Genomic DNA, 26,021 nt, shown 5'->3' with positions numbered 1-26,021 from the left:
GGTTTTGCCTGGTCCTGAGGTCTCTTGAAGAGAGTCGCCATTTTCCATTGTGGAGCATCCTGTATGTCTTGCATTCCCAAGGTTTTGCATGGGAGAGCACAACTGTCCTCCATACCTCTTATCCTGCCTTTGGGGTTGCTTTTCCTCCACAGGAAATGTAGTCATTCCTAGACAGCTGCCTTTCCAATAATAATGTGCCAGCTGCTCAATCGGCCATCTGCTTCCTGCCCCTTTGGAATGTTTCTCTGCTTTAAGTCTCTTCCCTGTTGAGCCTTTTCTTTTTGTTTAGTGCATTGGCCAAGTGATGGCCATGGACCTTTTCCTCGTGGTCCAAGTGATGGCCATGGACCTTTTCCTCATGTTTGTTTGCCAAGCGCCGCTTCCACTGGGACAGCAGAGTGTTTATCCCAAACTCTTGAGTTTTTGCCTTGCATGGAACAGCCAAGGGAAGCCAGTGACTCCTGCATGGCAGAGGAGGCATTTCCAAAGGCAATTGCAGTTTTGGTTTGCCTTCCTGATTTCCCAGAGCATGAATTCCATTAATTTTACTATATTTTGAGTAGGAAAAGTAGATAATGGACATGGAACCAGGTTGTTACTTCGGAGTAATCCATTAGTCCTTTATTATTATTAGTCCATTATTTCTTCATCTACTCACTGTGACTGGTGAAGGTTTTCCTCAAAAAACCAAGCCAGCAGGGAAAAATAGTGTGGAAATAGAACATGGATACAAAGGCCTCTGAGTCCTCACAGCCTGTTGTCTCCATGTGTAATTCCTTCCTTCCTTCATTCTAGCTGCTTGGCTCCTCTATCCATCCCTTCTCCCTGCTTTATCCATTGCAGATAGCTTCCCAGAGTCCCCAGTGTACCTGGTGCTGTTTCCCTCGGATTACGGAGAAGATTCCTTGCTACCACGCAAGTAATGGAATTCCTGGTACGGGGAAGGTGGTTGGGAGGCAGGTGGGGACACCAGGGTGGGCTGGAATGGGCTGCAGCCACTGTGGAGCCAGTTGGGATCTGCTGTGATGCTGGATTGTGTATTCTACAAGGAAGGCTCATTTCCACCTTTCCTGCAGAATGCCAGCATGGAGCAGCGTTTCCATCAGACAGCTCATGACCCTGCGGCTGGGAAGGATGGATGTGAAGACCCAGGATACAGGAACAGCCAAGTGGCACCAGTCTGGGATACTGTGGAAGCTGTGAGGTGGGTGATCATGGGGATTGAACATTTTACTCTGGATAGGAGAATCCTGGGGCTGAGTGGGATTTTTGGAAAGAAATGTGCAGGATCAGGGGCAGCAGGTGACACAAAATGCTGTATCCCTGGATATATGAAGGTGAAAAGGTTGAAAGACAGCAAAAAGCCTGAATATCTCTGGATCATACAATCCTGGAATGGTTTGGGTGGGAAGGAACCTTAAACTCATGCCATTCCACCCCCTGCCATGGTCAGGGACACCTCCCAATGGATCAGGATGCTCCAAGCCCCATCCATCCCATCTCACCAGCTGGTGTTCGCTGCCCTGGGGGTAAAACACTCACCAGAAGATTCCTGGCCTCCCCACGGAGCCTGTTCCAAGATTTTCCTGCCATGATGAGAAACTCCAACATGAATCCTTCATACTGCAAAATATTCCTCTGCTTCCAAAGCCATGGGGACAAGGAACCCCTCTCTGGATTTACAGGTGTCTGTCCATAATGGTGTGTCCTTTCCTAGGATTGGGACGCTTTGGGATATTCCTGCTCTGAGGGGGTTGTTCTTGCACCAGAGACATCAGGGTGGGCTCAGCCTTTGCCCCCCGAGTCTTTCGGAGCCCTAATTCATCCCGGTCGGAATTTAAAGCCTCCTTGGCTCTGTGCTGTGTCAGGTTTTTCCTCCACTGCTGGCAGAAAGCAGCAACTTCTTCTTCCTCAGGGTCAGCTGAGGGTTGTCCCAAACCCTGTTGGACAAAAGAATTGCTTTAATATATGCCTGTGTATCCCAGATGATGGAAAAGTTGGGATGTGCCGATATGTGCGTGATCTACATAGCATCACCACCTCTTTATGCTTCAAAATACTTCTAAATCTTCAAAATGCTTCAAAAGCTTCTTAGAGGGATAGAAAAGAAGGGTGGTTTGTTGATAAGCAGGGAAATTTCCAAAGGGAAATTTCCAGGTCATAAAGGATTTTGGAATCTAGACAGTCAAAATTAATTAATGAATCCAGACTGGCATCAGCAAAGTGAAAAATGGACAAATAGAGGCAGTTTTAAATGTAATTAACCACGGGAGGAGCTTTGTCACCCCTGGGATGATTGTGGGATTCTAAAAAAACCTGTTTTTCTTTCACAAAGCAATGCTGATCCCAGGAAAAACAGTAGAATTATAGTGGAGGATGGGATTCAGGTGGAAATGCTGTCTCAGGGAGAGGCTGGTGGTGTTTGCACTTGTTTTCCAGTTTTTTCAGGAAAAGTGTGCTCTCACAGACTTTACAGTTGGATCAGGTGGCCACTGATGGCAGCTGCATGGGAAACTTGGGAATCTGGCTTTTGGGAATAAAGAGAATAGCATGGACTAGTTCCAAATCAAGGTGCTCTATGTTCCAAAAATTAAGTGGGAAATAGACCAGGTAAAGGGGATTTAAGGACAGAGTCAATGCCTGGGGTGATGCACGATGGGCTTTGGAAACAAGATAGAAAGGCACAAAATAAAAATACTCCAGGAGGAGTATTTGCTCCCTCTGGAGTCCCACATCAGCCAGACCCCAGCTCCCACAGAGACCTGGATGAAGAACTTCCACAGCATGGAATTGATGCCATCAGCCTTCACTCTTAGGGAGAAACTCTTCCCTGTGAGGGTGGTGAGGTCCTGGCACAGAGAAGCCGTGGCTACCCCATTCCTGGAAGTGTTCCAAGCCAGGTTGGATAGGGCTTGGAGCAACCCTTCCCACCCAAAGAATTCTGGTATTGATTCCATGATTGACTCACTTTGACACATGCCGCCTCGGCCGCCCTCAGGACATGCTGGACTGCTCGGAGCAGGTTCTGCACGTTGCTCACCAGCAGCTCAGAGGAGGCCTTGCTCTCCCCAGTCACTGCTTTCACCCTTCAAAGACATTCCAAAGGATTTTATTGGAAAAACGTTGAACATCCTGACAGCACTGTTACTCCAAACCCAGCTTGTCCCCTGTGCCATTGGAGCAGGGAAACCCATGGAGAGGAGAGAGCCCTTCATATTGCTCCTCAGCTCTTGGACAACACCCACCTCCCTCAAGGACCTCTGGTGACCACCACCCGTATCCCTTGGAGAAGAGATCCCTCTTGGATGACCTTGGGAGAGGTGATCCAGGTCCTGGCAGCTCACCTGGCCACAATGCCAAGCTGGCTGCTGATGGATTGGGTGTGCTCGGCAGCGCGGAGCAGCTCCATGGAGCATCTCTGATCCAGGCAGTGCTTGGCAAGGATGTTCCCAAACTTAACAACCACCTGCCCATCGGAAGTGATCTGCCTGGCACAGTCAACAAGCTGCTCCTTGCTCTGGAATGGGATAAAAATCAATGGGACTGGGGAGAGAAGGAGAAAAAAGCTTTTCCTGCATTACAGGGAGGCTCACATAACATCCTGAGGAGAGGACAGGATGCCAAGCTCACAGCCAACCAGGAGGTAGGAATTTGGAGTATTTTTCATAAATAGAGCTAGTGCCACTCTCCCAAGAGCTGGGTAGCACAGGGATTTGGGATGGAGCTGCCATGATCGTAGGGAAAACGAGGGGTGAAACGCTGCCTACCGCAATGGGGCCCTTCTTCCGCAGGAACTGAGCCATGTGGAGCACCCTTGTGGCCATGTCCTGGGTGACCTGGGACACCTTGCTGGGGTCACCCTGCTGCATGTCACAGTTTCCTCTCTCCTGCTTTGCAGGGGAGATGCTGGAAGGGCCATCCCGCTGCTGTCGAGAAAATAATGGAGCAGATTCCAAGTATGGAATGTGTGGACACACCGATGCCGAGCGGTCTTCTCCACCTGGGTGTTTCTGAAGCAGATTTTGGTGAGTAACGCTGGTGAGAAAGCTGCCCACTCCCTGCTGGGTCCACTCCACCTTCCCACCAGCCCTTCTCCCTAAATCCGAAGCCCCTGGAGCCATCTCTCCACTGGAACAGGATGTCCTGCAAGCTGACAGCATGCAATTAGTTCTGAGCACAATTAGAGTTCTAAACCACTTTGCTGAGTGATCTGGGTCTGTGCCAAAGCCTTTCCAAGCTCCTGCCACCCGTGGGAGTGGAGTTGCTGGTATTCCCAGAGGGAATGGGTGGAGGTGAGGGAGAGTGGGACAGCCGCCCCTCCCCCCCGCCCCCATCCGAAATGATGCAGGAGTGCCTGGCTGATCGGATATCCAGGAATCCAGGGCTGCCAGCAACCTGAGCTGCCTGAGTGGCCCAGGGTCAGCCTGCTGACCTCCAGAGGCCCTGCCAGCATCCCTCACATTCCTGCTTCATTCTGGGAGCACCAGGAGGGATGGACAGCCCTGACCAACACCCTGCCAGGGAAAAGAGCTACCGTACCAGCTCAGCCACTTCCCTCACGGTTCTCACTCCTCCGCTCCTGCACGGATCAATTCCCACTGCCTTGGTGGGCTCTGGGGCTGGGGAGAGCCCGGCTGTGCCGTTGGGTGGTCCTGGCAAGTGTTTCCGCTGCAGGCATTCTGTGAGGCGCTGCAGGATGTCCCTGTCAATGCCATGGATAACCCGGAGCTGTGTCACAAGGTAGTGTGCCTTGGCCGACCAGTACCACACCACACTGTCCAGGTGGGCATCCCCAGTGTCCTGGTGGGGATTCCCAGTGTCCCAGTGGCTCTGGCAGTGCTGACGGGCGCTTCCCACCACATCAGCTGTGAGCAGTAGGAGATGATCAGCCATGGAGAGCAGGTTGGGCTGTGATGGAAGTTGAGCACCAGCCTCTGGAGCATCCTGGAGGGTGTTCCTGACCCACTGGACATCAGCCATGAGCTGATTCACCTTCTCCTCAAAAGTCTCTTTGCTCGTCTCCCTTTTGTCTTGGGAGAGGTTGGACAGGGCTGCTCCAAGCACATCTTGGATGAGCTGCAGCTGTTCCATGTTGACCCTCTCCAGGTGGAGCAGCAAGGCCTTGGCCCTGAGGGCTACATCCCTCCTCAGGAGCTCGAAGCGGATGGCCAAGCTGGCAGTAGGCAGTGGGGAGAGCAGGAGGGTGTTGGAGACATCCAGCAGCGCTTCCATGAGCACCTGGATCTCCTCCCGGAGCGCCAGGATTTCTCTGGCACCACGGTCTCCAGGGCGGGATAAGTACGAAAGCCGGGCGGCCTCCTGCAGCCTCAAGGAATTCTCGGCAACGGCAGCTAGGAGGCTCCGTGGGCCAGCCTTGTTCCTCATGGCACTGGTCAGCTCCCTCAGGAACAGGACGTCCCTGCCCACAAATTGATCCATAGCATCCAGCAGTACGCACATGCCAACAGCCCACCGGACACCGTGCAGCTCCAGGATGGCCTTTTCCATCCCACAGGATTCTCTGAAGGATGCTGCCTTCTCCAGGAAGACTTTGGTGTTCAGCTGAGCATGGGAAAACTTGGCTTGGAGCTGCAGGAAGCTCTCCTGGACATCAGAGGGATTCAGATTTTCCTTACTGGAGGCTGTGCTTGCAATGTCTCCTGCCAGCTGCACTGCTCCTGCTAAACCCAGCATGGTCTCATCCAGAGCCTGCTTCCCTCTTGGAAAGTCACCTGACAGGATAAACCCGAGCACTTGCTGGGCCAGACCATTCCAAGAGCCTGCCACAGCTGCCAGGCACTCCTGAGTCTCCCGGATCCTTCCCGAGAGCCTGAGTGCCATTTGGAGAAGCCTGCCTGGAGCATGAAGCTGCCCAGGGGGTGTTTCTGTGGCCAGGCTGATGATCCATCGGGTCAGCGTTGCGATATCCTGGTGCTGCTCCAGCTTCTGGAGCTGGGGGGGCTCAGCCACGGGCAGTGCTTCCTGTGCTGCTTCCACACAGCCATCAGAGAGCTCCAGCAGGATGGAGCAAGCAGCACGGACAGTGTCCATGTCACCAGCTCGGGATGCTTCCAGGAGAGCTGTGGTGACAGGCTCTATATTCCCTTTCCATGGATCCAGGTGTAAGTTCGTTGGAGGTGAAGATGGATAACTTTGGATGTCTCCTTGGAATGCTGCCTCATCTGTACTGGCTTGTATCCCAGTGTGGGATGTGCTGAGCTCCAGCCCCTTTTCCACCTTGGTGCTCCGCACTTGCTCCCGGAGTGGGCTGAGGATCTCCGGGTGGTTGGACCCATCCAGCCCGGCTTGGACACGGAGAGCAGACTCCATCAGGCAGCTCGCTGCCTGGGAAAAGGCAGCCTGGCTTTGGAGGCAGGAAATCCTTCCTGGAAGGAGGGCTGTGACTGCTCCCAGTTCCAGGATGGAGTTGGCCAATTGCTCCACCCACACCAGCAAACCATTCCTGAAGATGGGATCCGTGGCCCTGTCCACGTGCCGGGTGGTGGCTCCAACCATCCAGCTTGCCCAGCTCGTGAGGCAAGCAGCATGCCAGGAGAATCCCTTGGGATCCTGGTGTCCCAGTGCTGCTTCACTCCATTCCTTGTGCTTGGCCAGCTCCAGGATGGATAACTGAAGGAATTCCCTTATGCCGATGGTCTCCTCGAAGCAGCGCAGGAGGCTGCTGGTGGCTTTGGCCCAGGCACTGTACAGAGCCTGGAGCTGCTCCATGGTATTCCCGCTCGTTTCCATGAGCAGGGAAGGGAGGCTGGCCAGGAGGCTCCGCAGGTGCTCCACCCCCTCCCGGATTTCCCTGGCAGTTTGGGCCTTGGTGCACCTGGCCAGGACCAGATCGGCCGCTCGGAGCATCCGCTGGGCCTGAGCAAAGAAGGCAGCAATGAGGGGCTGGAGCTTCCTTAAAATTCCTCCTGGTCCTTCTGGGAAACGTTCTGAACCAGCAAGGCTAAGGGCACCTTCAACCAGCTGCCTCAGGGGCTCCTTCTCCATGAAGAATCCATCCAGGATTTGGCACAGAGTGGCCCTGAGTGCTGTCTGATCCAGGTTTTTCAGCTCCTCTCTCATGCTGTGACATTGCTGCTCCAGTCCCTGTTCTCCCTGGCTCCGTCCTGGCTGTCCCTCCCTCTGGCTCATGTGGCTGCAGATGTTCCTCCTCAGCTGTAGCAGGACCCAGCAACATTCCACCAGCTCCAGCTGCAGGTCCAGCCTGGATGACTCTGCCAGCAGCATTCCGTGGAGAATGACTGCTTCCAAGTGGGAGCTGAACCTGCCCTCGGAGAGGTGCAGGGGCTCCGGGTGGGAGAGGAGAGCCAGGAGCCTGCTCACCGCCTGGGAGAAGATCCCACTCCTGTCCTGTGGCTCCATGAGCAGGGAGAGGAGCTCCCTGATGGTCCTCTCTGTCAGCTGGAAAATGGAGTCTTGGGAGAGGTCGGCTTGGCAATCCCTAGAATGCGTCAGGGCGCTGTGGATCAGTGGGACACATTTATGGAGGAGCTGCAGGGTCTGGGCCAAGCTCTTCCACCCAGGACAGTCTCCGAGTTCCTGGAGGCGCTTGGCTGCCAGGCAGCTCAGCAGGAGCACGGCCTCAGAAAAGGCCTGGAATGCTGCCAGCAGCCCTGGTGTGTCCCGGGCATCCTGCAGCACGCTCAGGCATTCCAGGAGCCAGCTGGCAGCCCCAGTTATCCTCCTCATCCCTGCAGCCTCTTCCAGCTGAAGGATCTAACCAGGAAACAAGGCAGAAAAGCCACTCAGGTTAGGAATTCCCATTCCATCTCTGGAGGGGGGAGGAGGTGTGGTTTATTCTGTGGATCTGCTGGAGCTTCCCCCAGCTCGGGTCCGTTCCCCGTGTCCCACTCACCTTTGCTGTCTCCATCAGGGTCCTCTTGGCGGCTGCTGCCAGGTGCTCTCGGTGCTGAGAGCTGTTGGGCTGCTCCTGGAGCTGGAATGCTGCCAGCACCATGTCCCTCCCAGCCTGGATCAGGGATTCACCCACGGGACATGTCTCCATGCTCCCTTCCTCACTGGAATCCTCAGACAGTCTGCAATGGGAGGACTGGGCTTGGTGCTCCTGTCTATTCCCCACTCCCAATCCCACCTCTCCAGGAGGACGCAGGCTCCCTGCCACCTTCTTTTCCATCTCTCCCCAGCCCCCAAATCCACCTGGGAGATTCCCGTCCAACTCACCTCCTTGCCACAGCAGCAAGTTCTTCCATGGCTTTGGCCAATTTTTCCGCCTTTTCCCCTAAATTGGGAAAGGCCAGACAAATCCCATCTTCCCTTTCCAGGGCAAGGAGGAGATGGCACAGCTCCACAGCCATGGGGCAGAGAATTCCCTGGATAGCTTTGTTTTCTGTTGGGAGCCCGAGCTCAGAGAGAGAGAAAGGCTCCATGTTGTCCTGCCTGGAAAAGGGAAAAAACTCTGGGATTATTGGGATCCAGGGTGGAACAGTTCCCAGCTTTCCCAGCGAGCTTGGGTGTGGATGGCAGTTTCTGGCTTGGGAAATGTTCCCGGTTTTAGTTTCTCCCAGCTCTGAAACCAGGTCACTCACCTGTAATTCCAGGGACACCGGAGCCGGGATTTCCTTTCCGGGGGGATTACAGCGTGTTCCCGGCACTGCAGAGCTGGCATTCCCTTCCAGGAGGGATCCAGGACAGCGGAGCCGGGGGAGCGCGAGCTCTTCCTTCTCCAGTTCCCGCCGTTCCCGGGACTCCGAGCGGGACGTTCCCATGGGAGCGACGCCGGGATGCGCCAGCGTCGCCATGGAGACAGCGGTCGCGGAGCGGTGGCGTCATTGCCGCGCGCCGGCCGCGAAGCACGCCGGGAGTTGTAGTCCAGCGGGTTGTTCAGGGTCATGGGATTCCCTCGGCTCAGGGGCGCAGGGGAGGGATCAGGCAGGAATATCCCAGTTTTTCCCGCACAGGCTAAACAACTCCCATGTGCGCTCACGTAACGGGGACAGGACACAGGGACACAGGTGTTCCTTCTCCTGACTATCCTTACTGTGGAATATCCCCAGGACAGCGTAGCCCACCTCCGGGGAATCTGAGTTTCAGCTCTCCTGCGTTGCAGGTGAGGTAATCCCCTGGGAACTTGGAAAGTAACATAAATAACCTTCAGGATAAGGATTGACCTGACCCAGATCCCACCGCCAGCACTAAGCTGGGATCCCGCTTCCACTCCCTCGCATTCAAACACTGCCATCTTTTGAGGAAGCTCCTGAAGGGATGCCCCTTTGGGCATAACCAAAGCGCCGCGGCTGCGCGGGTTCCACCCGCCGGGAGGAGCCGCTCATCCCTCCCGGATCGCGCATCCCCGCCGGATCCCGGAGCCCGCATCCTGCGCGCGCCCCGCCCCGCGCACGCGCACGCCGCGCTCCCGGTGCCGCGGCGGAGGAGGAGGAAGGAGAGGAGGAAAAGCGGGAGCGATGGACAGCGCCGGGAAGGAGCGGGAGGCCGTGCAGCTCATGGCGGAGGCCGAGAAGCGGGTCAAGGGCTCGCACTCCTTCCTGCGGGGGCTCTTCGGGTGAGCGGCTCCTGCATCCCGCCCTTCCCGCATCCTGCATCCCCCGCCCCATGTCCTGCTCCCCCCTTCCCGTCTCCTGCCCCCCCTCCGGCCTCTTCACACCCCCATTCCCAGTTCCTGCTGCCCTTCAGCTCCTGGATCACCCCCTTTAACCCCTGCTCCTCCCTCCCATCTCCTACATCCGCCCCCTTCCCAATTTCCTGCCCCCCTTTCCCGATCTTCTGACTCTCCTTTCCCATCTTCTTCCTCGCCCCCTTCCCCATCTTCTACATACCCCCTTTTCCATCTCCTACATCCTCTCCTTCTCCCATCCTCTCCACCTCCCCCGTCTTCCACTGCCCCTTTCCCCACCTCCGACATCGCCCCCTTCCCCATCTCTTCCCCATTTTTCCCAATTCCTGCCCCCCGAGTGAGGGTCTCCCTTATCCCTGTCAGGGCACGAGGAGGGGGCACCCGGAGCCTCCCCATCCCGCTCCAAACGTTTCCAATCCCCCTGGAGCAGCCCCTCCTGGCCATCCATGGCCACAGGGATGTGACGAGCGCGCTCGGCCTCTGCGGCTCCTGTCCCCTCCCCGTGTCCGGCGCCGCGCTCATCCCAGCTTTATCCCGGGAGGAATCATCTCCCGGCCGCCGCGGCACTGGATTCGCCCTGGCAGGGATGGGCTCTCCCAAAATCCCAGGGAGCACCGGCACCCCGAGGCTCCGCTTCGGCTGCGGCCGGCGCTATCCAAGAAAATGGCAGAGCCTCCTTTTCCCTGGGCCTGACTGCTCCAGAGTCGGTATTCCTGGAGGTGTGCCTGGAAACGGGATGGTTTGGCCACCTCAGTCCTGCTTTTCCTTAGTATTTTAAGGAAAGAGCATTCCTGGAGTGATGCTCCGTGAAGGCCTGGGTGTTTTTATCCATCAGACTGGAAAAGTCGGCTGCGGCCACCCTAAAATCCACAAGTTTTAAATAGAAATTGCTCTCCGGCCTCCGGCAGATTAATCAGGCAGGGCCTGCTCCAGGGGCATAATCCGGGCGGCAAATTCCTGAAAATCCTTGGAGGGAACGGGCAGAGATTTTGAGAGAGGAATTTTTAATTTTCAGGACTAAAAATAGATGCAGGGAAAAAAAGAGGAAGGAAGGGTGGGGGGGTGACTCGGCTCTTGGCATCTTCCTGGGAAACGGGATGTCCAGGCCTCCCTGTGCTTGGCCAAATGCCTTCTTCCCACCTGGGCTCTTCCTGGAACTGCTCCATCACCTTGCACAAGAGCTGTTATTCCTTTATTTTTAATTTTTTTGGGATTAAAAGGCTGGAACTCGTCTGGTTCCGGAGGCCTGTCCGGGTGTAGCATTCCCTGGTGCCGCCTCCGTTGGCTTTGGCTTGTGCCAGAGGTGGCTTCCAAGGGCAAGGAGTGATCCAAAAATCCCGCCTGTGCTTCCAAACCAACCGTGCTCGGCTGCCAGAGGGAGAGAGGGAGGGGAAAAAAGCACCAGAATTCCCAAGGGGTGGAAAAGAAAATGGAATAATCCCTTCTGTGAGCTCGATTTAAGAGCAGTCTGGATGTGGCACTTGGGGACATGGATTGTGGGGGAATGTTGGATTCACGGGCTTGAGGGATCTTCCAGTCTTAAGGATTCTGGGGTTCCTTTTTTATCCTGGGAGCAGAGCCTGATCCCCACCTGGCTCCTGTCAGGGAGTTGTGGAGACCCAGGAGGTCCCCCCAGAGCCTCCTTTTCTGCAGATTTTCCATGGAAAATCTGCATTTTCTTACCAAAAATACTGACCTTTGGCATCTCGGAATTTCGGGAGAGCCCCCAAATCCAGCATTCCCCTTTCAGTGTTTTCACATGGGGGTGGGCAGGCAGGAATCCGCCTCGTGGAGTTCGGAGAGGCTGAGATTCCCAATCCCAGTTTTGGCTCTGGAGCCGTGTTCCCTCCCGGCCCGGCCTCAGGAACATTCCTGCTGCATTCCAGGGGCAACACCCGGGTGGAGGAAGCCTGTGAAATGTACACCAGGGCTGCCAACATGTTCAAGATCGCCAAAAACTGGAGTGGTGAGTCCAATCCTGGGGTTTGGGGTGGCATCCCTGATCCCGTGTGCTCTGGGAGCACCCAAAAGTCTTCCTGTGAATTATTCCATGGGGAATGGTCTCTACATCCATGTAATCCCTCCTGTTTGAATACTAGGAGGGTGAGCTGAAGGATCTTGGATAAATTTTAAGTTGACAGCTGATGATCCTGGTGGGAAGCCCTCATCCCTAAATCTCCCTGGATGATCCCGGAAGCGGTGCATTCCTGGGATTCATGGGATCGGTATTCCTTCTTTTCCAGCGGCAGGAAATGCCTTTTGCCAGGCGGCCAAGCTGCACATGCAGCTCCAGAGCAAACACGACTCTGCCACCAGCTTCGTGGATGCCGGGAATGCCTACAAAAAAGCGGATCCGCAAGGTAAGGGAGCGGAATCCGGCAGCGAATTCTGGGATTGTTCCCAGTCGAGCACTCTGTGGCGGCGGAGGTGCATTCCTGCTTTTCCAAAAGGAGCTTTGGGATGATGCAGGGAGGTCAACACCATCCTGGCATCTCCTCTTGGTGTTTTTTAGGATTTGGGATGCTGCGGGATGTTGAGAATTTCGGCACTTCCCATCCTGGTTTAGCTTGGCTTTATGGAATGGCTTCCAGTCGTGGGTCTGGATCCTAGTGGGATCCCTGCCATGTCCCTAAGGCTTTCCCCATTCCTGGCCTTTGTTGGGATGAGAAGAAAGGATCTGGGATTCTTTCAATCTGGTTGTGATTTGTGGGAAAGCCTCCAATCCCCCTTTGCCTGGATAGGTCTGGAAGCAAACCCCCACCTCCCCCCAGCATTATCCCAGGAGACATGGGAACAAACTCAGGGTGGCTAAACCCTTCCAGAGGAGTAAATCCCCCAAATTCCCTGGAAAACAGCAGCGGTTTGAAGTCTATCCCTTGAATTTTGCTCCATTGGGGGATGTAGATGGCAAACTTGGGGTTGGGTAGTCTCGGTGTTTGTTCCTTTCGGGAATTGCGGGGTGTGCTGGGACTGAGGCCGTTCCACACACCACTGGGTGAGCAGCTATTCCCCGGCTCGGCTCCAGGGTGGGATTTGGGAAGGGGCTGTGGCTGACCCTGTTGTCTCTCACGCACGCTGCAGAGGCCATCAACTGCTTAAACGCAGCCATCGATATCTACACCGACATGGTAAGGCTGCGCTCCCGGGAATGCCGCGCGGCTTCCCGGGAACGCCACGGCTCATCCCGCTTCCCTGCCGTCCCCAGGGCCGCTTCACCATCGCCGCCAAGCACCACATCACCATCGCCGAGATCTACGAGGCTGAGCTGGTGGACATCGAGAAGGTCAGGGTGGCATTGGTGACATCACTGGTGACAGCATCAGTGGCGTCATCGGAAGCCCCGGCATGATTTTCTCAGAAAACCCGTGGCTGCCACATCCCTGGAAGTGTCCAAGGCCACTTCCTAGTGGAGTGTGTTGCTCCAGTGGAACTGGATCATCTTTAAGGACCCTCCTAAGCCAAACTGTTCCGGGATTTCCTTGCCCTGAGCTCAATGATTCCCATCTCTGGGAATTGCTGGTGTAGGAGCAACCCAGCTCTGTCTTGGAGTTAGTGGTGTTTTCCCAGCATGGAGGCTTTCATGGAGCAATCCCAAGCCTCCCATGTGTCCCTGTCCCGAGCAGCACTGGCAGAACACTCTGGTGGGAATCCACCTCAGTGTTTCCCACTGGGAGAGTGCTTTGGGAATGTCCTGGAGCTGTTTTCTGGCACCTTGACTTCCCACGTCAGCACCGATTCCTTCATTCCCATTTCCAGGCTCCCTGAATAGGAATCCTGCTGCAGATCTCCTGCAGGAATTTTGCAGGATGAAACTGGGTGGGATTTAGGTGTTATTTTCCGGACAAGGATTTCCTTCCTCATCTCCACTCGATTGGATCCCATCTCTCTGTGAATGCTGGTGCTATTCCCCAGGGTGCTTTATCCCAGGATTACTGATCCCACATTTCTGTCCCCAGGCCATCGCGCACTACGAGCAGGCTGCGGATTATTACAAGGGAGAGGAATCCAACAGGCAAGTCCCTGGGATCAGCGGGAAGGGCTGGAGCAGGGATCCATCCCAGACACTCCCAGAACCTACACACTTTTAATTTCAGCTGTTCCAAAGAGAATTTCTCTAAATCCCAGCTGTGGGGTCCCACTTTTCTCTGTGGGAAGGGGTGCTGGGGCGTGGGCTGGTGAATTCCCCAGGATTCAGAGCCTGATTTTTGGGATGTGGATTGCAGCTCGGCCAACAAGTGTCTGCTGAAGGTGGCAGCATATGCAGCGCAGCTGGAGCAGTACCAGAAAGCCATCGAGATCTACGAGCAGGTGAGGAGCTGGATCCCATGGGAATAACACCTTTTTCCAAGGAAAAGGGCTCAGGGGTTGGCAAAACTTCCAGAACTGTGGAATTGTTTAGGTTGGAAAAGCTCTCTGAGGTCAAAACCCAGCTGTTCCCCCAGCATGGCCAAGTGTCCCCAGGTGCCACATCCATGATACTCAGTGTTGTTGTCAGCAAAAGGTTGGGAGAAAGCCATCAAAAATTCCCCTTTGGAAGGTATTTATGACTCCCTTGGGCAGAAAATTCCCTCCCAGATTTATCAACTCTGCCTTCTGTTGTATATTTATCTGGGAATAGTGGCAGTGCTGCCTGGTGCTTCCAGAGGGTAAATCCTGGAACAGGTTTTTCCCAAATGCAGTTGTTTTTCCATTTCGTCATCAACTGGGATGCAAGGAGGGATCAGCCTGGTGGGATCTGACTTCCCTTGGGATGAGTTCAAAACCTCCCTGCTTCCCAACACCTTTATGTCATTTTTTCCATGCCTTTTATTGCTAGCCATGTGTAAGGTAGAATTTCAACTGTTTTAATCCAGGTTTTCCTTTCCTGCTCCTTTTTCCATGTTTTTTTTCCTTCCAGGTGGGAACAAACACAATGGATAACCCTTTGCTCAAGTACAGCGCCAAGGAGTATTTCTTCAAAGCTGCCCTGTGCCACTTCATCGTGGATGAGCTGAATGCCAAGGTCAGTTATCCCAGAATTCCCAAGCCCTCCTTACCAGCTGGGAGAAGCTCAGTGGGCTTACAGCCATTATCCCAAAATCCCTGCTCCCTCCTCAACAGTGGCTGGAAATCTTGATGTGCCACTGTCACATTTGATTTCTGGTGGATACTTTTCCGAGTTTGAGGATGGGAAGGCAAATCCTGGAGAAAAAGCCCCAGGAATGGTGTGTGAAGGGATCTCTTCTCTCTTCCAGCTTGCGCTGGAGAAATACGAAGAAATGTTCCCGGCATTCACAGATTCCCGGGAATGCAAGCTATTGAAAGTGAGTCACCAGCGGGCTTTTCCACAGGTTTTCCCCTCTATCACAATCTTTTAGAGGACATCAGCCTCACTTTTGCCTGGGTTTGGCCCAGCCCCAGGTTTGCGGTGGGTGCTTTCCATAGGACATGTGGATCTCTGTTCCCTGGGATGAGATGCCAGAGTGGGAACATGAAATAACAGAGCATTCACTCATTTTTCCCAATGTTTTCCCAGAAACTGCTGGAAGCCCATGAGGAGCAAAACAGCGAGGCTTACACTGAGGCAGTGAGTACTCATGGATTCACTTGGGAATGCTGCTTCTTCCCTCCCTTTTGTGGGTTGAGTGTGTCCTGTTCAGTATTTGGGAACCTGCAGAGAGGGGCCGGGAGCAGAGCTGCTCCAGCAAGGTCCCAGCTTCCTCCTTTAACATTCCTGTTTTTTCATTGATCCTGCCTGGCTTTGCTCCAGAAGGGCTCTGGGTGGTATTTCAGTGACTTTTCTGGGGAGCTTTCCCCTTCTTTCCCCATTGCCTTTTTTCCCCTGTTGCCCTTTCCCCCTGCTTCCATTTGTTTTTTTCCCTCCCTTTCTCTTAGTTTTTTTTTTCCCTATTTCCCCCCTTTCTTCTTTTCATCATTCCCCTTTTATGCCCCCTTTCCCCCTCGGTTTTACCATTCCTCCTTTTCCCCCCTTTTCCCGTTGTTTTTCCCCTTTCCCTGTTTTTCCCCCTTTTTTTCCCTTTCCCATTTTTTTTCCTTTCCCATTTTTTCCTCTTATTTTTCCCCATTTCTCCCCCTATTCCCCTTGGTTTGCTCCCTTTCCCTTCTTCTTTTTCTCTTCCCCTTTTTCTCCTCCTCTTTTCTGCCTCTCTTCCTCTTTTTGTCGCCCTTCCTCCTTTTTCCCCCAGTTTTCCCCCTTTGCCCTTGTTTCCCCTTTTTTCCTCCCTTTCCCCTTGTTTTCCCTGCTTTTCTTCTTGTTCCCCCCCTTTCCCCTTGTTATTTTCCCCTTTCCCATTATTGTTCCTCCTTCTTACCCATTCTTACCCCTTCTTACCCCTTGGGTCTTTCCCCCCTTTCCCCTTATTTCCCCCCTTTTCCTCTTGTCCTTTCTCCCCTTTTCCCTTTATTGTCCTCCTTTGCATTCCCCCCCTCTCTTTTCTCCCCTCTTCCCCTTCCCTTCACCCCCAGGACAATCCCAAGCCTGCCACTCCCCGCTCCCATCCCCTCTGCATTCCCAGCCTCATTCCCTTTCCCTCCCGCTCCCTGATCCACGTTTTCCCATGCCAGGTGAAGGAATTCGACTCCATCTCCCGGCTGGATCAGTGGCTCACCACGATGCTGCTGCGCATCAAGAAAACCATCCAGGGCGAGGGCGATGGGGACCTCAAGTGACGCCCGCGGGTCCTTCCCGCCTCCAGCCGAGGACTTTTCGGGGATTCCCGACCCGATCCCGCGCTTTCTTTCGTCGCTTCCCACTCCCACGGCTCCGTGTGTTTCTTTAGCCCCTGCTCTGTGGTGCCGCTCCAGGCGGATCCGAGGCGGGAGAAGGCCTTGGAGTGGAATTCCTCCTCCTCCTCCTCCTCCTCGGGTTTGGTCCCGCTCATCCCGGTGCCTGCACTCGCAGCTCTCAGTTTTCCTGCTCTTCCGTCGATTCCAGCATGTAAATATTTCATCCAGGCCAGCACAGTACCAATAAGCGCTTCCAGCCCGCTGTGTTCCCATTTTCCCATTCTCAAGTGTTGGATACACTTGGATTTGGGGGTCTGAAAGCGGTGCTAGCCAGAGGCTTTGGGAATTGGGAATATCCTGCACACCCCCACCACGTCACAGGCATTCCAGGAGCGCCGGGATCGGTGTTGGCCCTAGTTCCTGGTTGGTTTCCATCTTTCTTGGATTGATTTTCCACTTGATTTCGTGGTGCATCCCATCCCTCAACTTCCCAAATAACTCCACCCGAGGAAGGATCTATTTTTGTACCTCTCCCTCCACGTGTGCCGGGCGCGATCCCTTAATTCCGACCCCTCGGCTGCACACAGGTGTTGATCCCATGGGAGCCTTGCTGGAATTCAGGTGCCAGGGAAGTGCAGTTTGCTTTGGAAAGGTTGAAAAATTCCTGCTGGAATTTATGGATGTGTTTTAAGCATGTGTGGCTAAGGAGAGAGGACTGAGCTGCCTGGTTTTTCATGGATGTGTCGGAGGCGTCGGGAACTCGTGCAATTTGTCACTCTCTGGGAAGAGTGGAAGTCATTAATTAAGGGCTGCTCCAGAGGGTTCAGGCAGCCCCAGCCCCTCTTTCCTCTGGAAAAAGTGAGGTTGGAATGTTGGGCTTTGGATAGAGCTTGGCTTAGCTCATTGGGCTCTAAAGTTCTGAAAACCAAAAATCCTGATCCATGCCAAATTCCCCTTGGTTTGGTGTTTTCCCACCCTTCCTGATCTCTTATTTCCCACAGGTCGTTGTGTTCATCCCAACTGGATGGAAAAGCCTGGGCTTGGGATGCAGGGGGGAGGATCTCCCAGCTCCTGGCTTGGAAGCACATGGAGTTCATTCCCTCTCACCCTAAGAGGCTTTGTCTGGTGTCTAGCACTGTCAGAGCCGGGATGAGGGGAAGCACAGCTTGGGAGGCTCCGCTTTTCCTGGTGTTTTTTAGGTTCTGTTCCCGTTCCCTGTGTCAGTGTTGTAGGACAGGAGGAGCAGGAGGGCTGTTACTCCATCCCCTACACCTGGTAGTTGTGTGTGAGTAGCTCCAGCATGTCCTCCGCTGTATCCATGGTGAATTGTGATGGTTTCCAGGTGACAATTCCGCCACTCCCGCTGTATTCCCGCCCCTCTTCCATCACTCTCTACTCGGAAAACTTATTTAAGGAAATGGCCTTAGCAAGAATATCATGTTTGGTGTGACTCTGTACATGAATAAAGTGAAAATCATGGATGGAAGGAGGGAGAAGTAGTTTTTGTGGAAAACTCAAAAGGCTGAAGCATGGTGAGATGATGGGAGGCTGGGGGGAGTCATGATTCCTTCAATTCCTGTTTGGAATCATGGAATGGTTTGGGTGGGAAGGGACCATAAAACTCATCCCATTCCAGGGACACCATCCACTATCCCAACCTGGCCTTGGACACTTCCAGGGATGGAGCAGCCACAGCTTTTCTGGGAAAACTCTTCCACAGGGAAGAATTCCTTCCCAATCCCCACCTAAATTCCCCCTCTGTCACTGGGAAGCCATTCCCTCCCTCTTGTCCTGTCACTACAATTCCCAATGAAGAATCCCTCCCAATTCCTGCAGGCCCTTTCTGAGGTTTCCAGGGAATCTTCTCCAGGTGAACTTTCCCAACATCCCAAAGTGTCCCCTCTGATATCATCAAGCCACTGGAAAGTCTCCGTATTCCATATTTTAATAGGAACAGTTCAAATGAGTATCTTACTTCCAAACATTCCCAGAGTACAAAACATTCCCTGACTCCGGATCCAACTGCTCAGCCTTTAAATTATATCTACAACCCTTTCCGTTGGGAATAACTGAGCTCCAGCAGGAATAAATATCTCAAATATAACCTCAAATATAACCTCTTGGAAATGTCCTCTTGTACAAAAATTCCCTTTTTTCTACATTAGAATTCCATGAGAACACCCCAGCCATCCCTTTATCCCAAAACTAGCTCTGTGCCACAGCTGGGGGGTCTTTATTGCTGGACCTCACCAGGCTGCATTGTGCTTCCCTTTCCCAAAGTTCTGCTCACAGCTTCGGCTGAGGAATTTCTGTGGGAATACTACAGCAACAGGCAAAGAATCAGGGAAAAGGAATTGGAAAAGCTGCAAGTTTTTACACTGGGAAGCTGATCCCGAGGTTTGAAGCATTCAACCATAGCAGTGAGCTGCTGTTCCCAAAACACAGGAGTCACAACAATATTGGACAACATTCCAAGGCTCCTTCCCTGCCCAGGGAAAATCCCCCGTATCTTACTCGACTAAAATGGAGCAGGAAAAGCCTCTGAACTGAGCCTTTTCCATTGTAGCTCCTTTTCCCAGACCTTCTTCCAGGTGTTTTAGTCTCTTAGGTGCCAAATTCCACTGGAACTGGGAGCTGGAGCAGCTGGCAGGTGAGAACTGCCAGAATCCAAGAGAACACACAATCCGAGTGCCAGACTGCTCCAGTTTCCATGAATTGTAACACCAAGGAAGCAGCACTTGGCTCCCACCTGCCCCTTCTGCTGCTCAGAGACTCCAAACTCCTGGAATGAAGCTCCCAAGCTGCTCCCACTCATATTCCCAAGAAGTGAGCTGCCTCACTGCTGGGATCTTTGGCAAAAGCAGAGAGAAACCAACATTTCCTGAAAAGCAAATTTAGCCAGACTTTTCCTGGATGAAATTCCACTGGGGAAAATGCAGCGAATGTCATGGAGAAACATCGGTTCTCCTGATTGTCCTTGTGGCATTGAATTCCCTGGACAACAAACCTGCACCATCAAGGTACGTGAGGCACTCCCTGAATCCCCAGGGAATCAACTCCCAGAAATTCCCTGGCATGGTGCCACCCTGCCTGACCACCAGGGGATGGAGCTGGGGAAGGAATTTCCAGAGGAAAGCTGGAAATGCACTCTTTCCCAGCTTCCCACCACCAGCTTCCCTCAGGCCAAGGACTGTACAAGGGGTGCAGCCTAAGGAGCAGGAGGCAATCCCAAGTTATTCCATGTTCACCAGGGCATGGAGCTGGGGCTGCCCGGAGTCTGTCTGCGCGTGGAGCGCGGTGAGTTCTCCCAGCAGGGATTCCTGTGCTCCTGAGGCCTTACAGTCTGTGCTGGAATTCCCGTTTCCTGGCATGGCTGCCAGGCTCTGGTAGGGGCTGTTCTCCGGGAAGGACAGCAGCTTTTCTGGGATTTTAGGGGGAACATCGTATTCCTCATCGGGAAGCTCTGTTTTGTGCCCCTCGTCGTTCTTTGCTGCTCCTTCCACGATGACGAGGAAGGACTTCCAGGGGGTGTTTTTATCATGGATCTGGAGAGAAATAACAGGGAAGAGACAGTTGGATACAGAATGACAGGGAAAAGGTGTCCAGCAGGTAGGAAAGGTCTGTTTTAGAGCCATGGAATGGTTTGGGATTGGAAGGGGCCTTGAAGACAATCCAGTTTTGCCCCCCAACCCTCCCCCCAGGTTGCTCCAACCTGGCCCTGGACACTTCCAGGGATGGGGCAGCCACAGGTTTTCTGAGAAAATCGTGCCAGGGCCTCCCCCACCTCTCAGGGAAGAATTCCTTCCCAACACCCCACCTAACCCCAACTTCCATCAGCTTGAACTGGAAGTTCCCTCCGGCCTTGACCCATCTGTCCATGGAACTCAGCTCCAAGGCACGACGTGCCAGCCCATGGAATGTGCTCCCGCTCTCCGGGATCGTACCGAGGTGTGCCTGCGGAGCGTGGACTTGTCGGTGAAGGTTCTCCCGCAGGCGTTGCACATGAAGGGCTTCTCGCCGGTGTGGATGCGGTGGTGCCGCTGCAGCGCGTTCAGCTGCGTGAACTGCTTCCCACACTGGTCGCAGCAGTACGGCCGCTCCCCTGGGAATGGGGCATGGATACAGCATGGGAATGGGGGCAAGGCAGAGCTGCTGGGCCTTGGGAATGCCCAGCAACCCCTGCGTGGCAAGGAATGGTCAGGGAAAACATCCTGCTGGTACCAATGTTGGCACAGTCTGACCCATCCGGAAGCAGGGGTCCTTCCCGGCCTCAAAGCTGTGTTGCTGCTCCATTTTCTCATGGATTGTCCATGGATTTTCTATTAGAGACTCAAGTCATGCCCAGAATCCAAACATTCCTCCTCTTTACTCACTCTCCTGTGAGCAAGAACCCCCAAGCTGCTCCCAAACCCGGGATCGCTCCAACCACACCAAAAACTCCCTGTGTGGAAACAAATCCCATTTTCCTCCTTCCCTGGCTAAGGCAGGAGCTTGGAGCTAATCCAGAGCTCTCCATCCCTGATGATCCTGGCAGGCTATGAAAGTATCTCCACAGTCTATGGAAGCATTGCAGGGAATTGCTGCCATTCAGGAGCACTAGGAGAAGGGAAGAACACAACACATCGAGCCATGCACGCAGGGAAAAGCCTGGCTGAGAATTCCTTGCTGGAAGATTGCAATGGGGAGGGGTGCTGAGGGTATTTATCCAAGAAAAGGAGCACATCCTACCTGTGTGGACTTTGATGTGCTGGTAAAGGGAATTCCGCTGGGCAAAGGTCCGGAAGCAAACCTCGCACTTGAAGGGTTTGGATCCCGTGTGGATCCGGTTGTGGTGTTTCAAGTATTCCTTGGAGGCAAAGCTCTTCCCACAGGTTTCACACATGAAAGGCCTTTCCCCTGGAAAGGGGAAAAAGGAGGATTAAACAGGTAGAGCTTTGGGAATGCTCTTTAACATCCCAGAAAAATTCCAGAGTGTGTCCTCACGGCAGGAACCTTTAAAGGTCGCCCAGTTCCAAACTATTCCATGGGCAGGGACTCCTTCCACTGTCCCAAGTTGCTCCAAGCCACTCCCAGCCTTCCCTGGAACAATTCCAGGGATGGGGCAACCACAGCTTCTGTGGCAAAACTGTTCCAGGGCCTCATCACTGTCACAGGGAGCAATTTCTTCCCAAAATCCAATTTAAATCAACCCTCCCTCCACTTAAAACCATGGGATATCCTTAGGGACCTTTCTCAGGCAAATCCCCCCTAAGAGACAACAACATCCCATTTTATCCATGAAAACGAGGACAAAAAGCAGCATTTTCCAAAAGCAGACGTTTCCCTGGAATGCTGGGGGTTGGTTTTTCCCAGTTTTCCAGCCTCACCTGTGTGGCAGCGCCGGTGGTAGATGAGCATGTGGTTCTGGGTGAAGCGAGCCCCGCACTCATCGCACACAAAGGGCTTTTCCCCCGTGTGGATCCTGCAAGGAAAAAGGAATGTTCAAACACCAGGATGAGCCCTTCCCTCATTCCCACTGATCCGCATTGCTGGGTCGATGCCCACATCCCAGAATCTGAGAGCAAACCCAAATTTTTCGAGGTGAAACGCAGCCAAACAGAAAAATCTCTCCAGGTTGTGGTGCCCAATCCTTTGGGATGTGAGGGAAAGCTCCTCAGGGGGTTGGGATGGCTTTTCCTGGAGAGGCACATCCACAAGGCAAAATATATCCCCAAGGATGAGGAATTCCCACCACTGGCTGCCACCACACTCAAATTAAGGCAGCACTGAGTTTCCAGTGTCCAAAATTCCTGAAAGGGCTCTGGGAACAGAAAAACCTCCAGGTTTAACCCGTCAGAGAAGACTTCTTCCCTGACAAAAATGCCCTGAGAAAGATAAAAAAGGAATAAAATCAGGCTCAAGCCCCCCCCAAATGATTTTTGCCCTCATACAAATATCTTTTCCATGATAAATCAGGCTGAAGCCCTTCAAAGGCAATTTTTGCCCTCATAAAGATGTCCCTGGCCCAAGATGAATAAAATAACTGATCAAATCAGGTTAAACCCCTCAGAGAAGATTTTTACTCTGATAAAAGTGTCTCTAGCATGAGACATGGTAAAATATCTGATAAAATCAGCTTCGAGCCCCTCAGAGTTTATTTCTTCCCTGATAAAACTGCCCTCAGGAAAATAAAACTAATAAAATCAGATTCAATCCCTCAGAGATGATTTTTGCCCTGATAAAAATGGTCTCCTGAGGATAAAATTGATAAAATCAAGTTAAACCACCCAGAGATGATTTAGTTTGGATAAAATGCCCTGAGACAGATAAAATAAGGGATAAAATGAGGTTCAAGCCACTCAGGGATGATTTTTTTGCCCTGATCAAAATGTCTGCCCTGCGACACATAGAACATCTGATGAAATCAGGTTCAAGTCCCTCAGAAATTATTTTTAACCTGATAAAAATGGCCTCAGAGAGATAAAACTGATAAAATCAAGTTCAGCCCCTCAGAGATGATTTTTGACCTCATAAAAATGCCCTGAGGCAGCTAAAATAAATGATAAAATCGGGTTAAACACCTCCAAGATTATTTTGGCCCTCATAAAAAAGTCTTGCCCTAAGGCAGCTAAAATAACCGAAAAAATCAGGTTAAACCCCCTCAGAGCTGATTTTTGCCCTGATAAAAAAGTCTGTCCTGAGGCAGTTAAAATAACTGATAAAATTAGGTTAAAACCTCTCAGAGATTATTTTTTCCCGTGATAAAAACACCCTGGGACAGACAAAACACAGTGGGTGCTGCCTCAGCTCCGCGTGGGTGACACCGGTGACGCGTCACCTCCTCCTATTCCCAGCTCCATTGTTTTCCCCGCCTCGCCCCCAAATCCACTGAAAACCCTGCCGGATCCTTCCCAAACATTTCCACATTCATTCTTTTATTGAGTCTAACGTGCCTAAGGAGGCAGGCGATGTGCTGGAGGATTTCTGCACAGCCCAGGCCCGGCCCCAGCACATCTGCTGCAGAAAAGCGGGATGTGAGCAGAAAAACAGGGATTTGGGAGGTGCTGAAGGCTGGGGCAAGCCGCTCCTACCTCATGTGCGTTTTGAGCGCCGACGGCTGGGAGAACTTGGCCTCGCACTCGGGGCAGCCGTAGGGCTTGTGGCCCGTGTGGGTCCTCTCGTGCAGCCGCAGCGCCGTCCTGGAGCTGAGCCCCTTGCCGCACTGGTGGCACTGGTGCCGCTCGCCGCCGCCCTCGTGCACCTGCAGCACGTGGCGCCGCACGTCCTTGCCGCGCTTGAAGCGCTTGGCGCACAGCGGGCAGGGGAAGCGGCGCTCGCTGCTGTGCACGTGGCGCTGGTGGCTGCGCAGGTTGCAGCGGTTGGCGAAGGTCTGCGCGCACGTCTCGCAGCGGAACTCGGGCTCCGAGGCGATGCCGTGGCTCTGCCGGATGTGCTTCAGGAAGCTCTTCTCGTACAGGAACTCCTTCTGGCACGTGCCGCACTTGAAGGCGCCGCCGCGCTTCTTCTTGTCCTCCTCGGCTTTGGGGAGGTTTTCCGGAGAGGAGCCCTCGGGTTTCCTGGAGTTCTCCTCCTGCTCCCGCTCCCGCTCCCCCTCCTCGTCCTGCTTTACCTCCTCCGCGTTCCGCTGCTGCTCCCGCAGCCTCCGGGTGTATTTTTTCTTCGGGATCTCCACGAACACCTTCCTGCCGGCCAGCCGCCCGCTCGCCCTGCGGATCTTCAGCACTTCCTTCTTTTTGTCCGGCTTCTCTTTGGATTTGGCAGCTGACCCCTCGGGAGATGCGCCGTGGCCGGGTTTGGACGCGAGGGAATCCGGAGGATCCTGCTTGGCCTCCGCCGCGGCGCTAGGGTGGGCGGCGCTTTCCTCCTCGGAATTCTGCGATTCCGAGAAGTTCTGCAGCTCCAAGAGCACGGATTCCAGCATCTGCTTCTTCAGCTGGAAGCAGGTCTCGGAGAGATCCAGGCACTTGAGCTTCTCGGCGATCTCCAGCATGCGCTGCACCCTGTCCTCCTCCACCTCCACGCGCGCCGTGTACACGAACTCCAGGAAGGAGGCGAAGTCCGCCACCTGCACCTCGTTGAGGAACACGTTGCTCCGGGGGCCATCCGCGGACTTCTCGTTGAGGAAAACCTCCTTGAAGAACTTGCTGGTGGCCGCCAGCACGGCCTTGTGCGCCGGGAACTCGGCGCGGACGCCCTGGTACTCCACGCTCACCGTGACGTCGCACAGGTGGCCCAGCAGCCGCAGCTGCTGCATCTCGTTCAGCAGGTTGATGGGAGAGGACTTGGATTCCAGCAGGACGGGATTGCTTTCCATCTTTCTTCTCCCTGCTAACGAGAGCCCGCGTTAGCCGGCGGAATTCCGGCCAAGAGCCGCGGCTCGCGGAATCGCTGACGCTGGAAAGAGCTCTGAGGTGAGCAAACTCGTGGAGTGAATCTGAGCTTAAATCCCAACCTTAATTTTCCATGAAAATTAGGGATGTCAGAAGCTAGGACAGGGATGGAGCAGACTGAGCTGGATCAGAGCTAAGGGCACTTGCAATTAGGGAATGGTTCTCGTTAAGGAATGTGGAATTAAGGAATGATTCCTGGCCTCATCAGGCAGCAAAAGGTAGGCAAGATTAAGCGAAAATTAATTGTAATCCTGAAAATCTCTGCCTGAACACACCTTCCACATAAATTTCAAAGCTCTTATATGACGGATAATCATATTCACGCACTGAAAATCCCCAAAATGACGGAAATTCCTCAAAATGGACTCAGAGCCTGCACATTTTGAAGGCACATTTCCAGCCTCCCATTCCAGCATTGCTCAGGTTGGGCTGTATTTCCTGGGAATGTCTGAAGCTGCTCCAAGGTTTGTAAATGAACTGAGGCTTTGGGGTGTTTTCCCAAATGTCTGACCCCAGAACCAACCATATTTCTATGGATCTGAAGATGCTCTGATGAGTTTAACCCTGTTCCTACTGGAAGCTGAGGAATTTCTTTCCATTTCCTGGGAATTAAGTGATATCTCACCCAATGCTCTATAAACACCCAGTGATCACAAAATGTCACTTTTTCTACCCCAACAAAATGATTTTTAACTACTTCTCGTGTTATTTCGCGACTATCCCTCTAATTCCCACTTGAGCACTGTCCATTCCCAGGACTACATTCCCTTCCAGAACCGGATGGAAAGTGGCAAAGCGCTCCAGCCCAAAGGGGAATGGGGAGAGGATTCCCAGGCGGCTGCTGCTGAAGCCATGGAGAACCCCCAGTGCGCACTCCCAGTGCCAGCTGGAGAGAACCCTGGATCACAGGGACATGCTGGGATGGGGGAAAGAAGGGGAGGAAAGGAGGGAAACAATGGGAAGAGAAAAGGGGGAGAGAAAAGGCGAGGGGAAAGAAGGGGGGGGAGAGAAAGGAAAAGAAAGGGGGAGAAGAGAAGGGGAAGAATAAGGGGGAAAAGGGCAGCAGATGCAGGCGGGGGGAGCAGCCCGCCGCGGCTCCGCACTCACCGCTCCCGCTCCGCTCCCGCTCAGCCCCGGGCGCGGCCGGAAGCGCTGACGCGCCACGACCCCGGCCCGCCCCGCCACAGGGGTGGCGCGCCGGAAGCGGCGTAACGAAACGCGCCAGGCGTTGCTAGGCAACGCGGTGTGCCCTCCCGGCCTTGGCATTCCCAAATCCCAGCTGTTTCCCCAGGGAA

At 53.7% G+C, this 26,021-nt stretch overlaps 3 protein-coding genes across 4 annotated transcripts; 1 reads left to right on the top strand and 2 right to left on the bottom strand.

The window, feature by feature from the left end:
* Positions 1-592: 592 nt before the first annotated feature.
* LOC146438900 (uncharacterized) lies at positions 593-8,965 on the bottom strand. Its single transcript, XM_085054124.1, has 8 exons — positions 8,565-8,965; positions 8,200-8,415; positions 7,874-8,054; positions 4,570-7,734; positions 3,768-4,010; positions 3,345-3,517; positions 2,969-3,086; positions 593-1,940 (listed from the first exon to the last, which is right to left on the bottom strand). The coding sequence occupies exons 1-8, from the start codon at positions 8,867-8,869 to the stop codon at positions 1,680-1,682; spliced, it is 4,662 nt and encodes a 1,553-aa protein (XP_084910250.1). The 5' UTR covers positions 8,870-8,965; the 3' UTR covers positions 593-1,679.
* Positions 8,966-9,335: 370 nt separating this feature from the next.
* On the top strand, positions 9,336-17,822 carry NAPB (NSF attachment protein beta). The gene is made up of 11 exons (XM_085054123.1): positions 9,336-9,538; positions 11,497-11,576; positions 11,854-11,970; positions 12,692-12,738; positions 12,816-12,893; positions 13,567-13,622; positions 13,834-13,918; positions 14,508-14,612; positions 14,845-14,913; positions 15,126-15,176; positions 16,175-17,822. The coding sequence occupies exons 1-11, from the start codon at positions 9,441-9,443 to the stop codon at positions 16,277-16,279; spliced, it is 891 nt and encodes a 296-aa protein (XP_084910249.1). The 5' UTR covers positions 9,336-9,440; the 3' UTR covers positions 16,280-17,822.
* A 443-nt stretch (positions 17,823-18,265) lies between these two features.
* On the bottom strand, positions 18,266-25,910 carry LOC146438898 (GDNF-inducible zinc finger protein 1-like). 2 transcript variants are annotated; one of them, XM_085054119.1, is made up of 6 exons: positions 25,834-25,910; positions 23,407-24,664; positions 21,703-21,797; positions 21,065-21,232; positions 20,281-20,438; positions 18,266-19,881 (listed from the first exon to the last, which is right to left on the bottom strand). In XM_085054119.1, exons 2-6 carry the CDS (start codon positions 24,648-24,650, stop codon positions 19,570-19,572), a joined length of 1,977 nt encoding a protein of 658 aa, XP_084910245.1. In that variant the 5' UTR covers positions 24,651-24,664; positions 25,834-25,910; the 3' UTR covers positions 18,266-19,569. The 2 variants fall into 2 exon arrangements, with proteins under 2 accessions (XP_084910245.1, XP_084910246.1); XM_085054120.1 differs by having other exon boundaries at positions 23,407-24,661; positions 25,834-25,908.
* Positions 25,911-26,021: the final 111 nt, after the last annotated feature.

This window comes from Lichenostomus cassidix, chromosome 3 (assembly GCF_008360975.1).
Source record: "Lichenostomus cassidix isolate B80296 chromosome 3, HeHo_3.0, whole genome shotgun sequence".
NCBI classification, from domain to species: domain Eukaryota; kingdom Metazoa; phylum Chordata; class Aves; order Passeriformes; family Meliphagidae; genus Lichenostomus; species Lichenostomus cassidix.
The sequence above is the reverse complement of the archived record's forward strand: the minus strand, read 5'-3'. Positions and strand labels throughout refer to the sequence as shown.

Coding starts and splice junctions, on each gene's coding strand:
- LOC146438900 (XM_085054124.1), bottom strand. CDS start 8,869: ATGACCCTGAACAACCCGCTGGACTACAACTCCCGGCGTGCTTCGCGG. Junction 4,011..4,569: donor ATCCGTGCAGGAGCGGAGGA/GTGAGAACCGTG, acceptor AATCTGCTTCAG/AAACACCCAGGTGGAGAAGA. Junction 1,941..2,968: donor CCGAGGCGGCATGTGTCAAA/GTGAGTCAATCA, acceptor TTTGTCCAACAG/GGTTTGGGACAACCCTCAGC.
- NAPB (XM_085054123.1), top strand. CDS start 9,441: ATGGACAGCGCCGGGAAGGAGCGGGAGGCCGTGCAGCTCATGGCGGAG. Junction 12,739..12,815: donor TCGATATCTACACCGACATG/GTAAGGCTGCGC, acceptor TGCCGTCCCCAG/GGCCGCTTCACCATCGCCGC. Junction 14,914..15,125: donor GGGAATGCAAGCTATTGAAA/GTGAGTCACCAG, acceptor ATGTTTTCCCAG/AAACTGCTGGAAGCCCATGA.
- LOC146438898 (XM_085054119.1), bottom strand. CDS start 24,650: ATGGAAAGCAATCCCGTCCTGCTGGAATCCAAGTCCTCTCCCATCAAC. Junction 21,233..21,702: donor CCACCGGCGCTGCCACACAG/GTGAGGCTGGAA, acceptor TCCCCTTTCCAG/GGGAAAGGCCTTTCATGTGT. Junction 20,439..21,064: donor GCACATCAAAGTCCACACAG/GTAGGATGTGCT, acceptor CCCCATTCCCAG/GGGAGCGGCCGTACTGCTGC.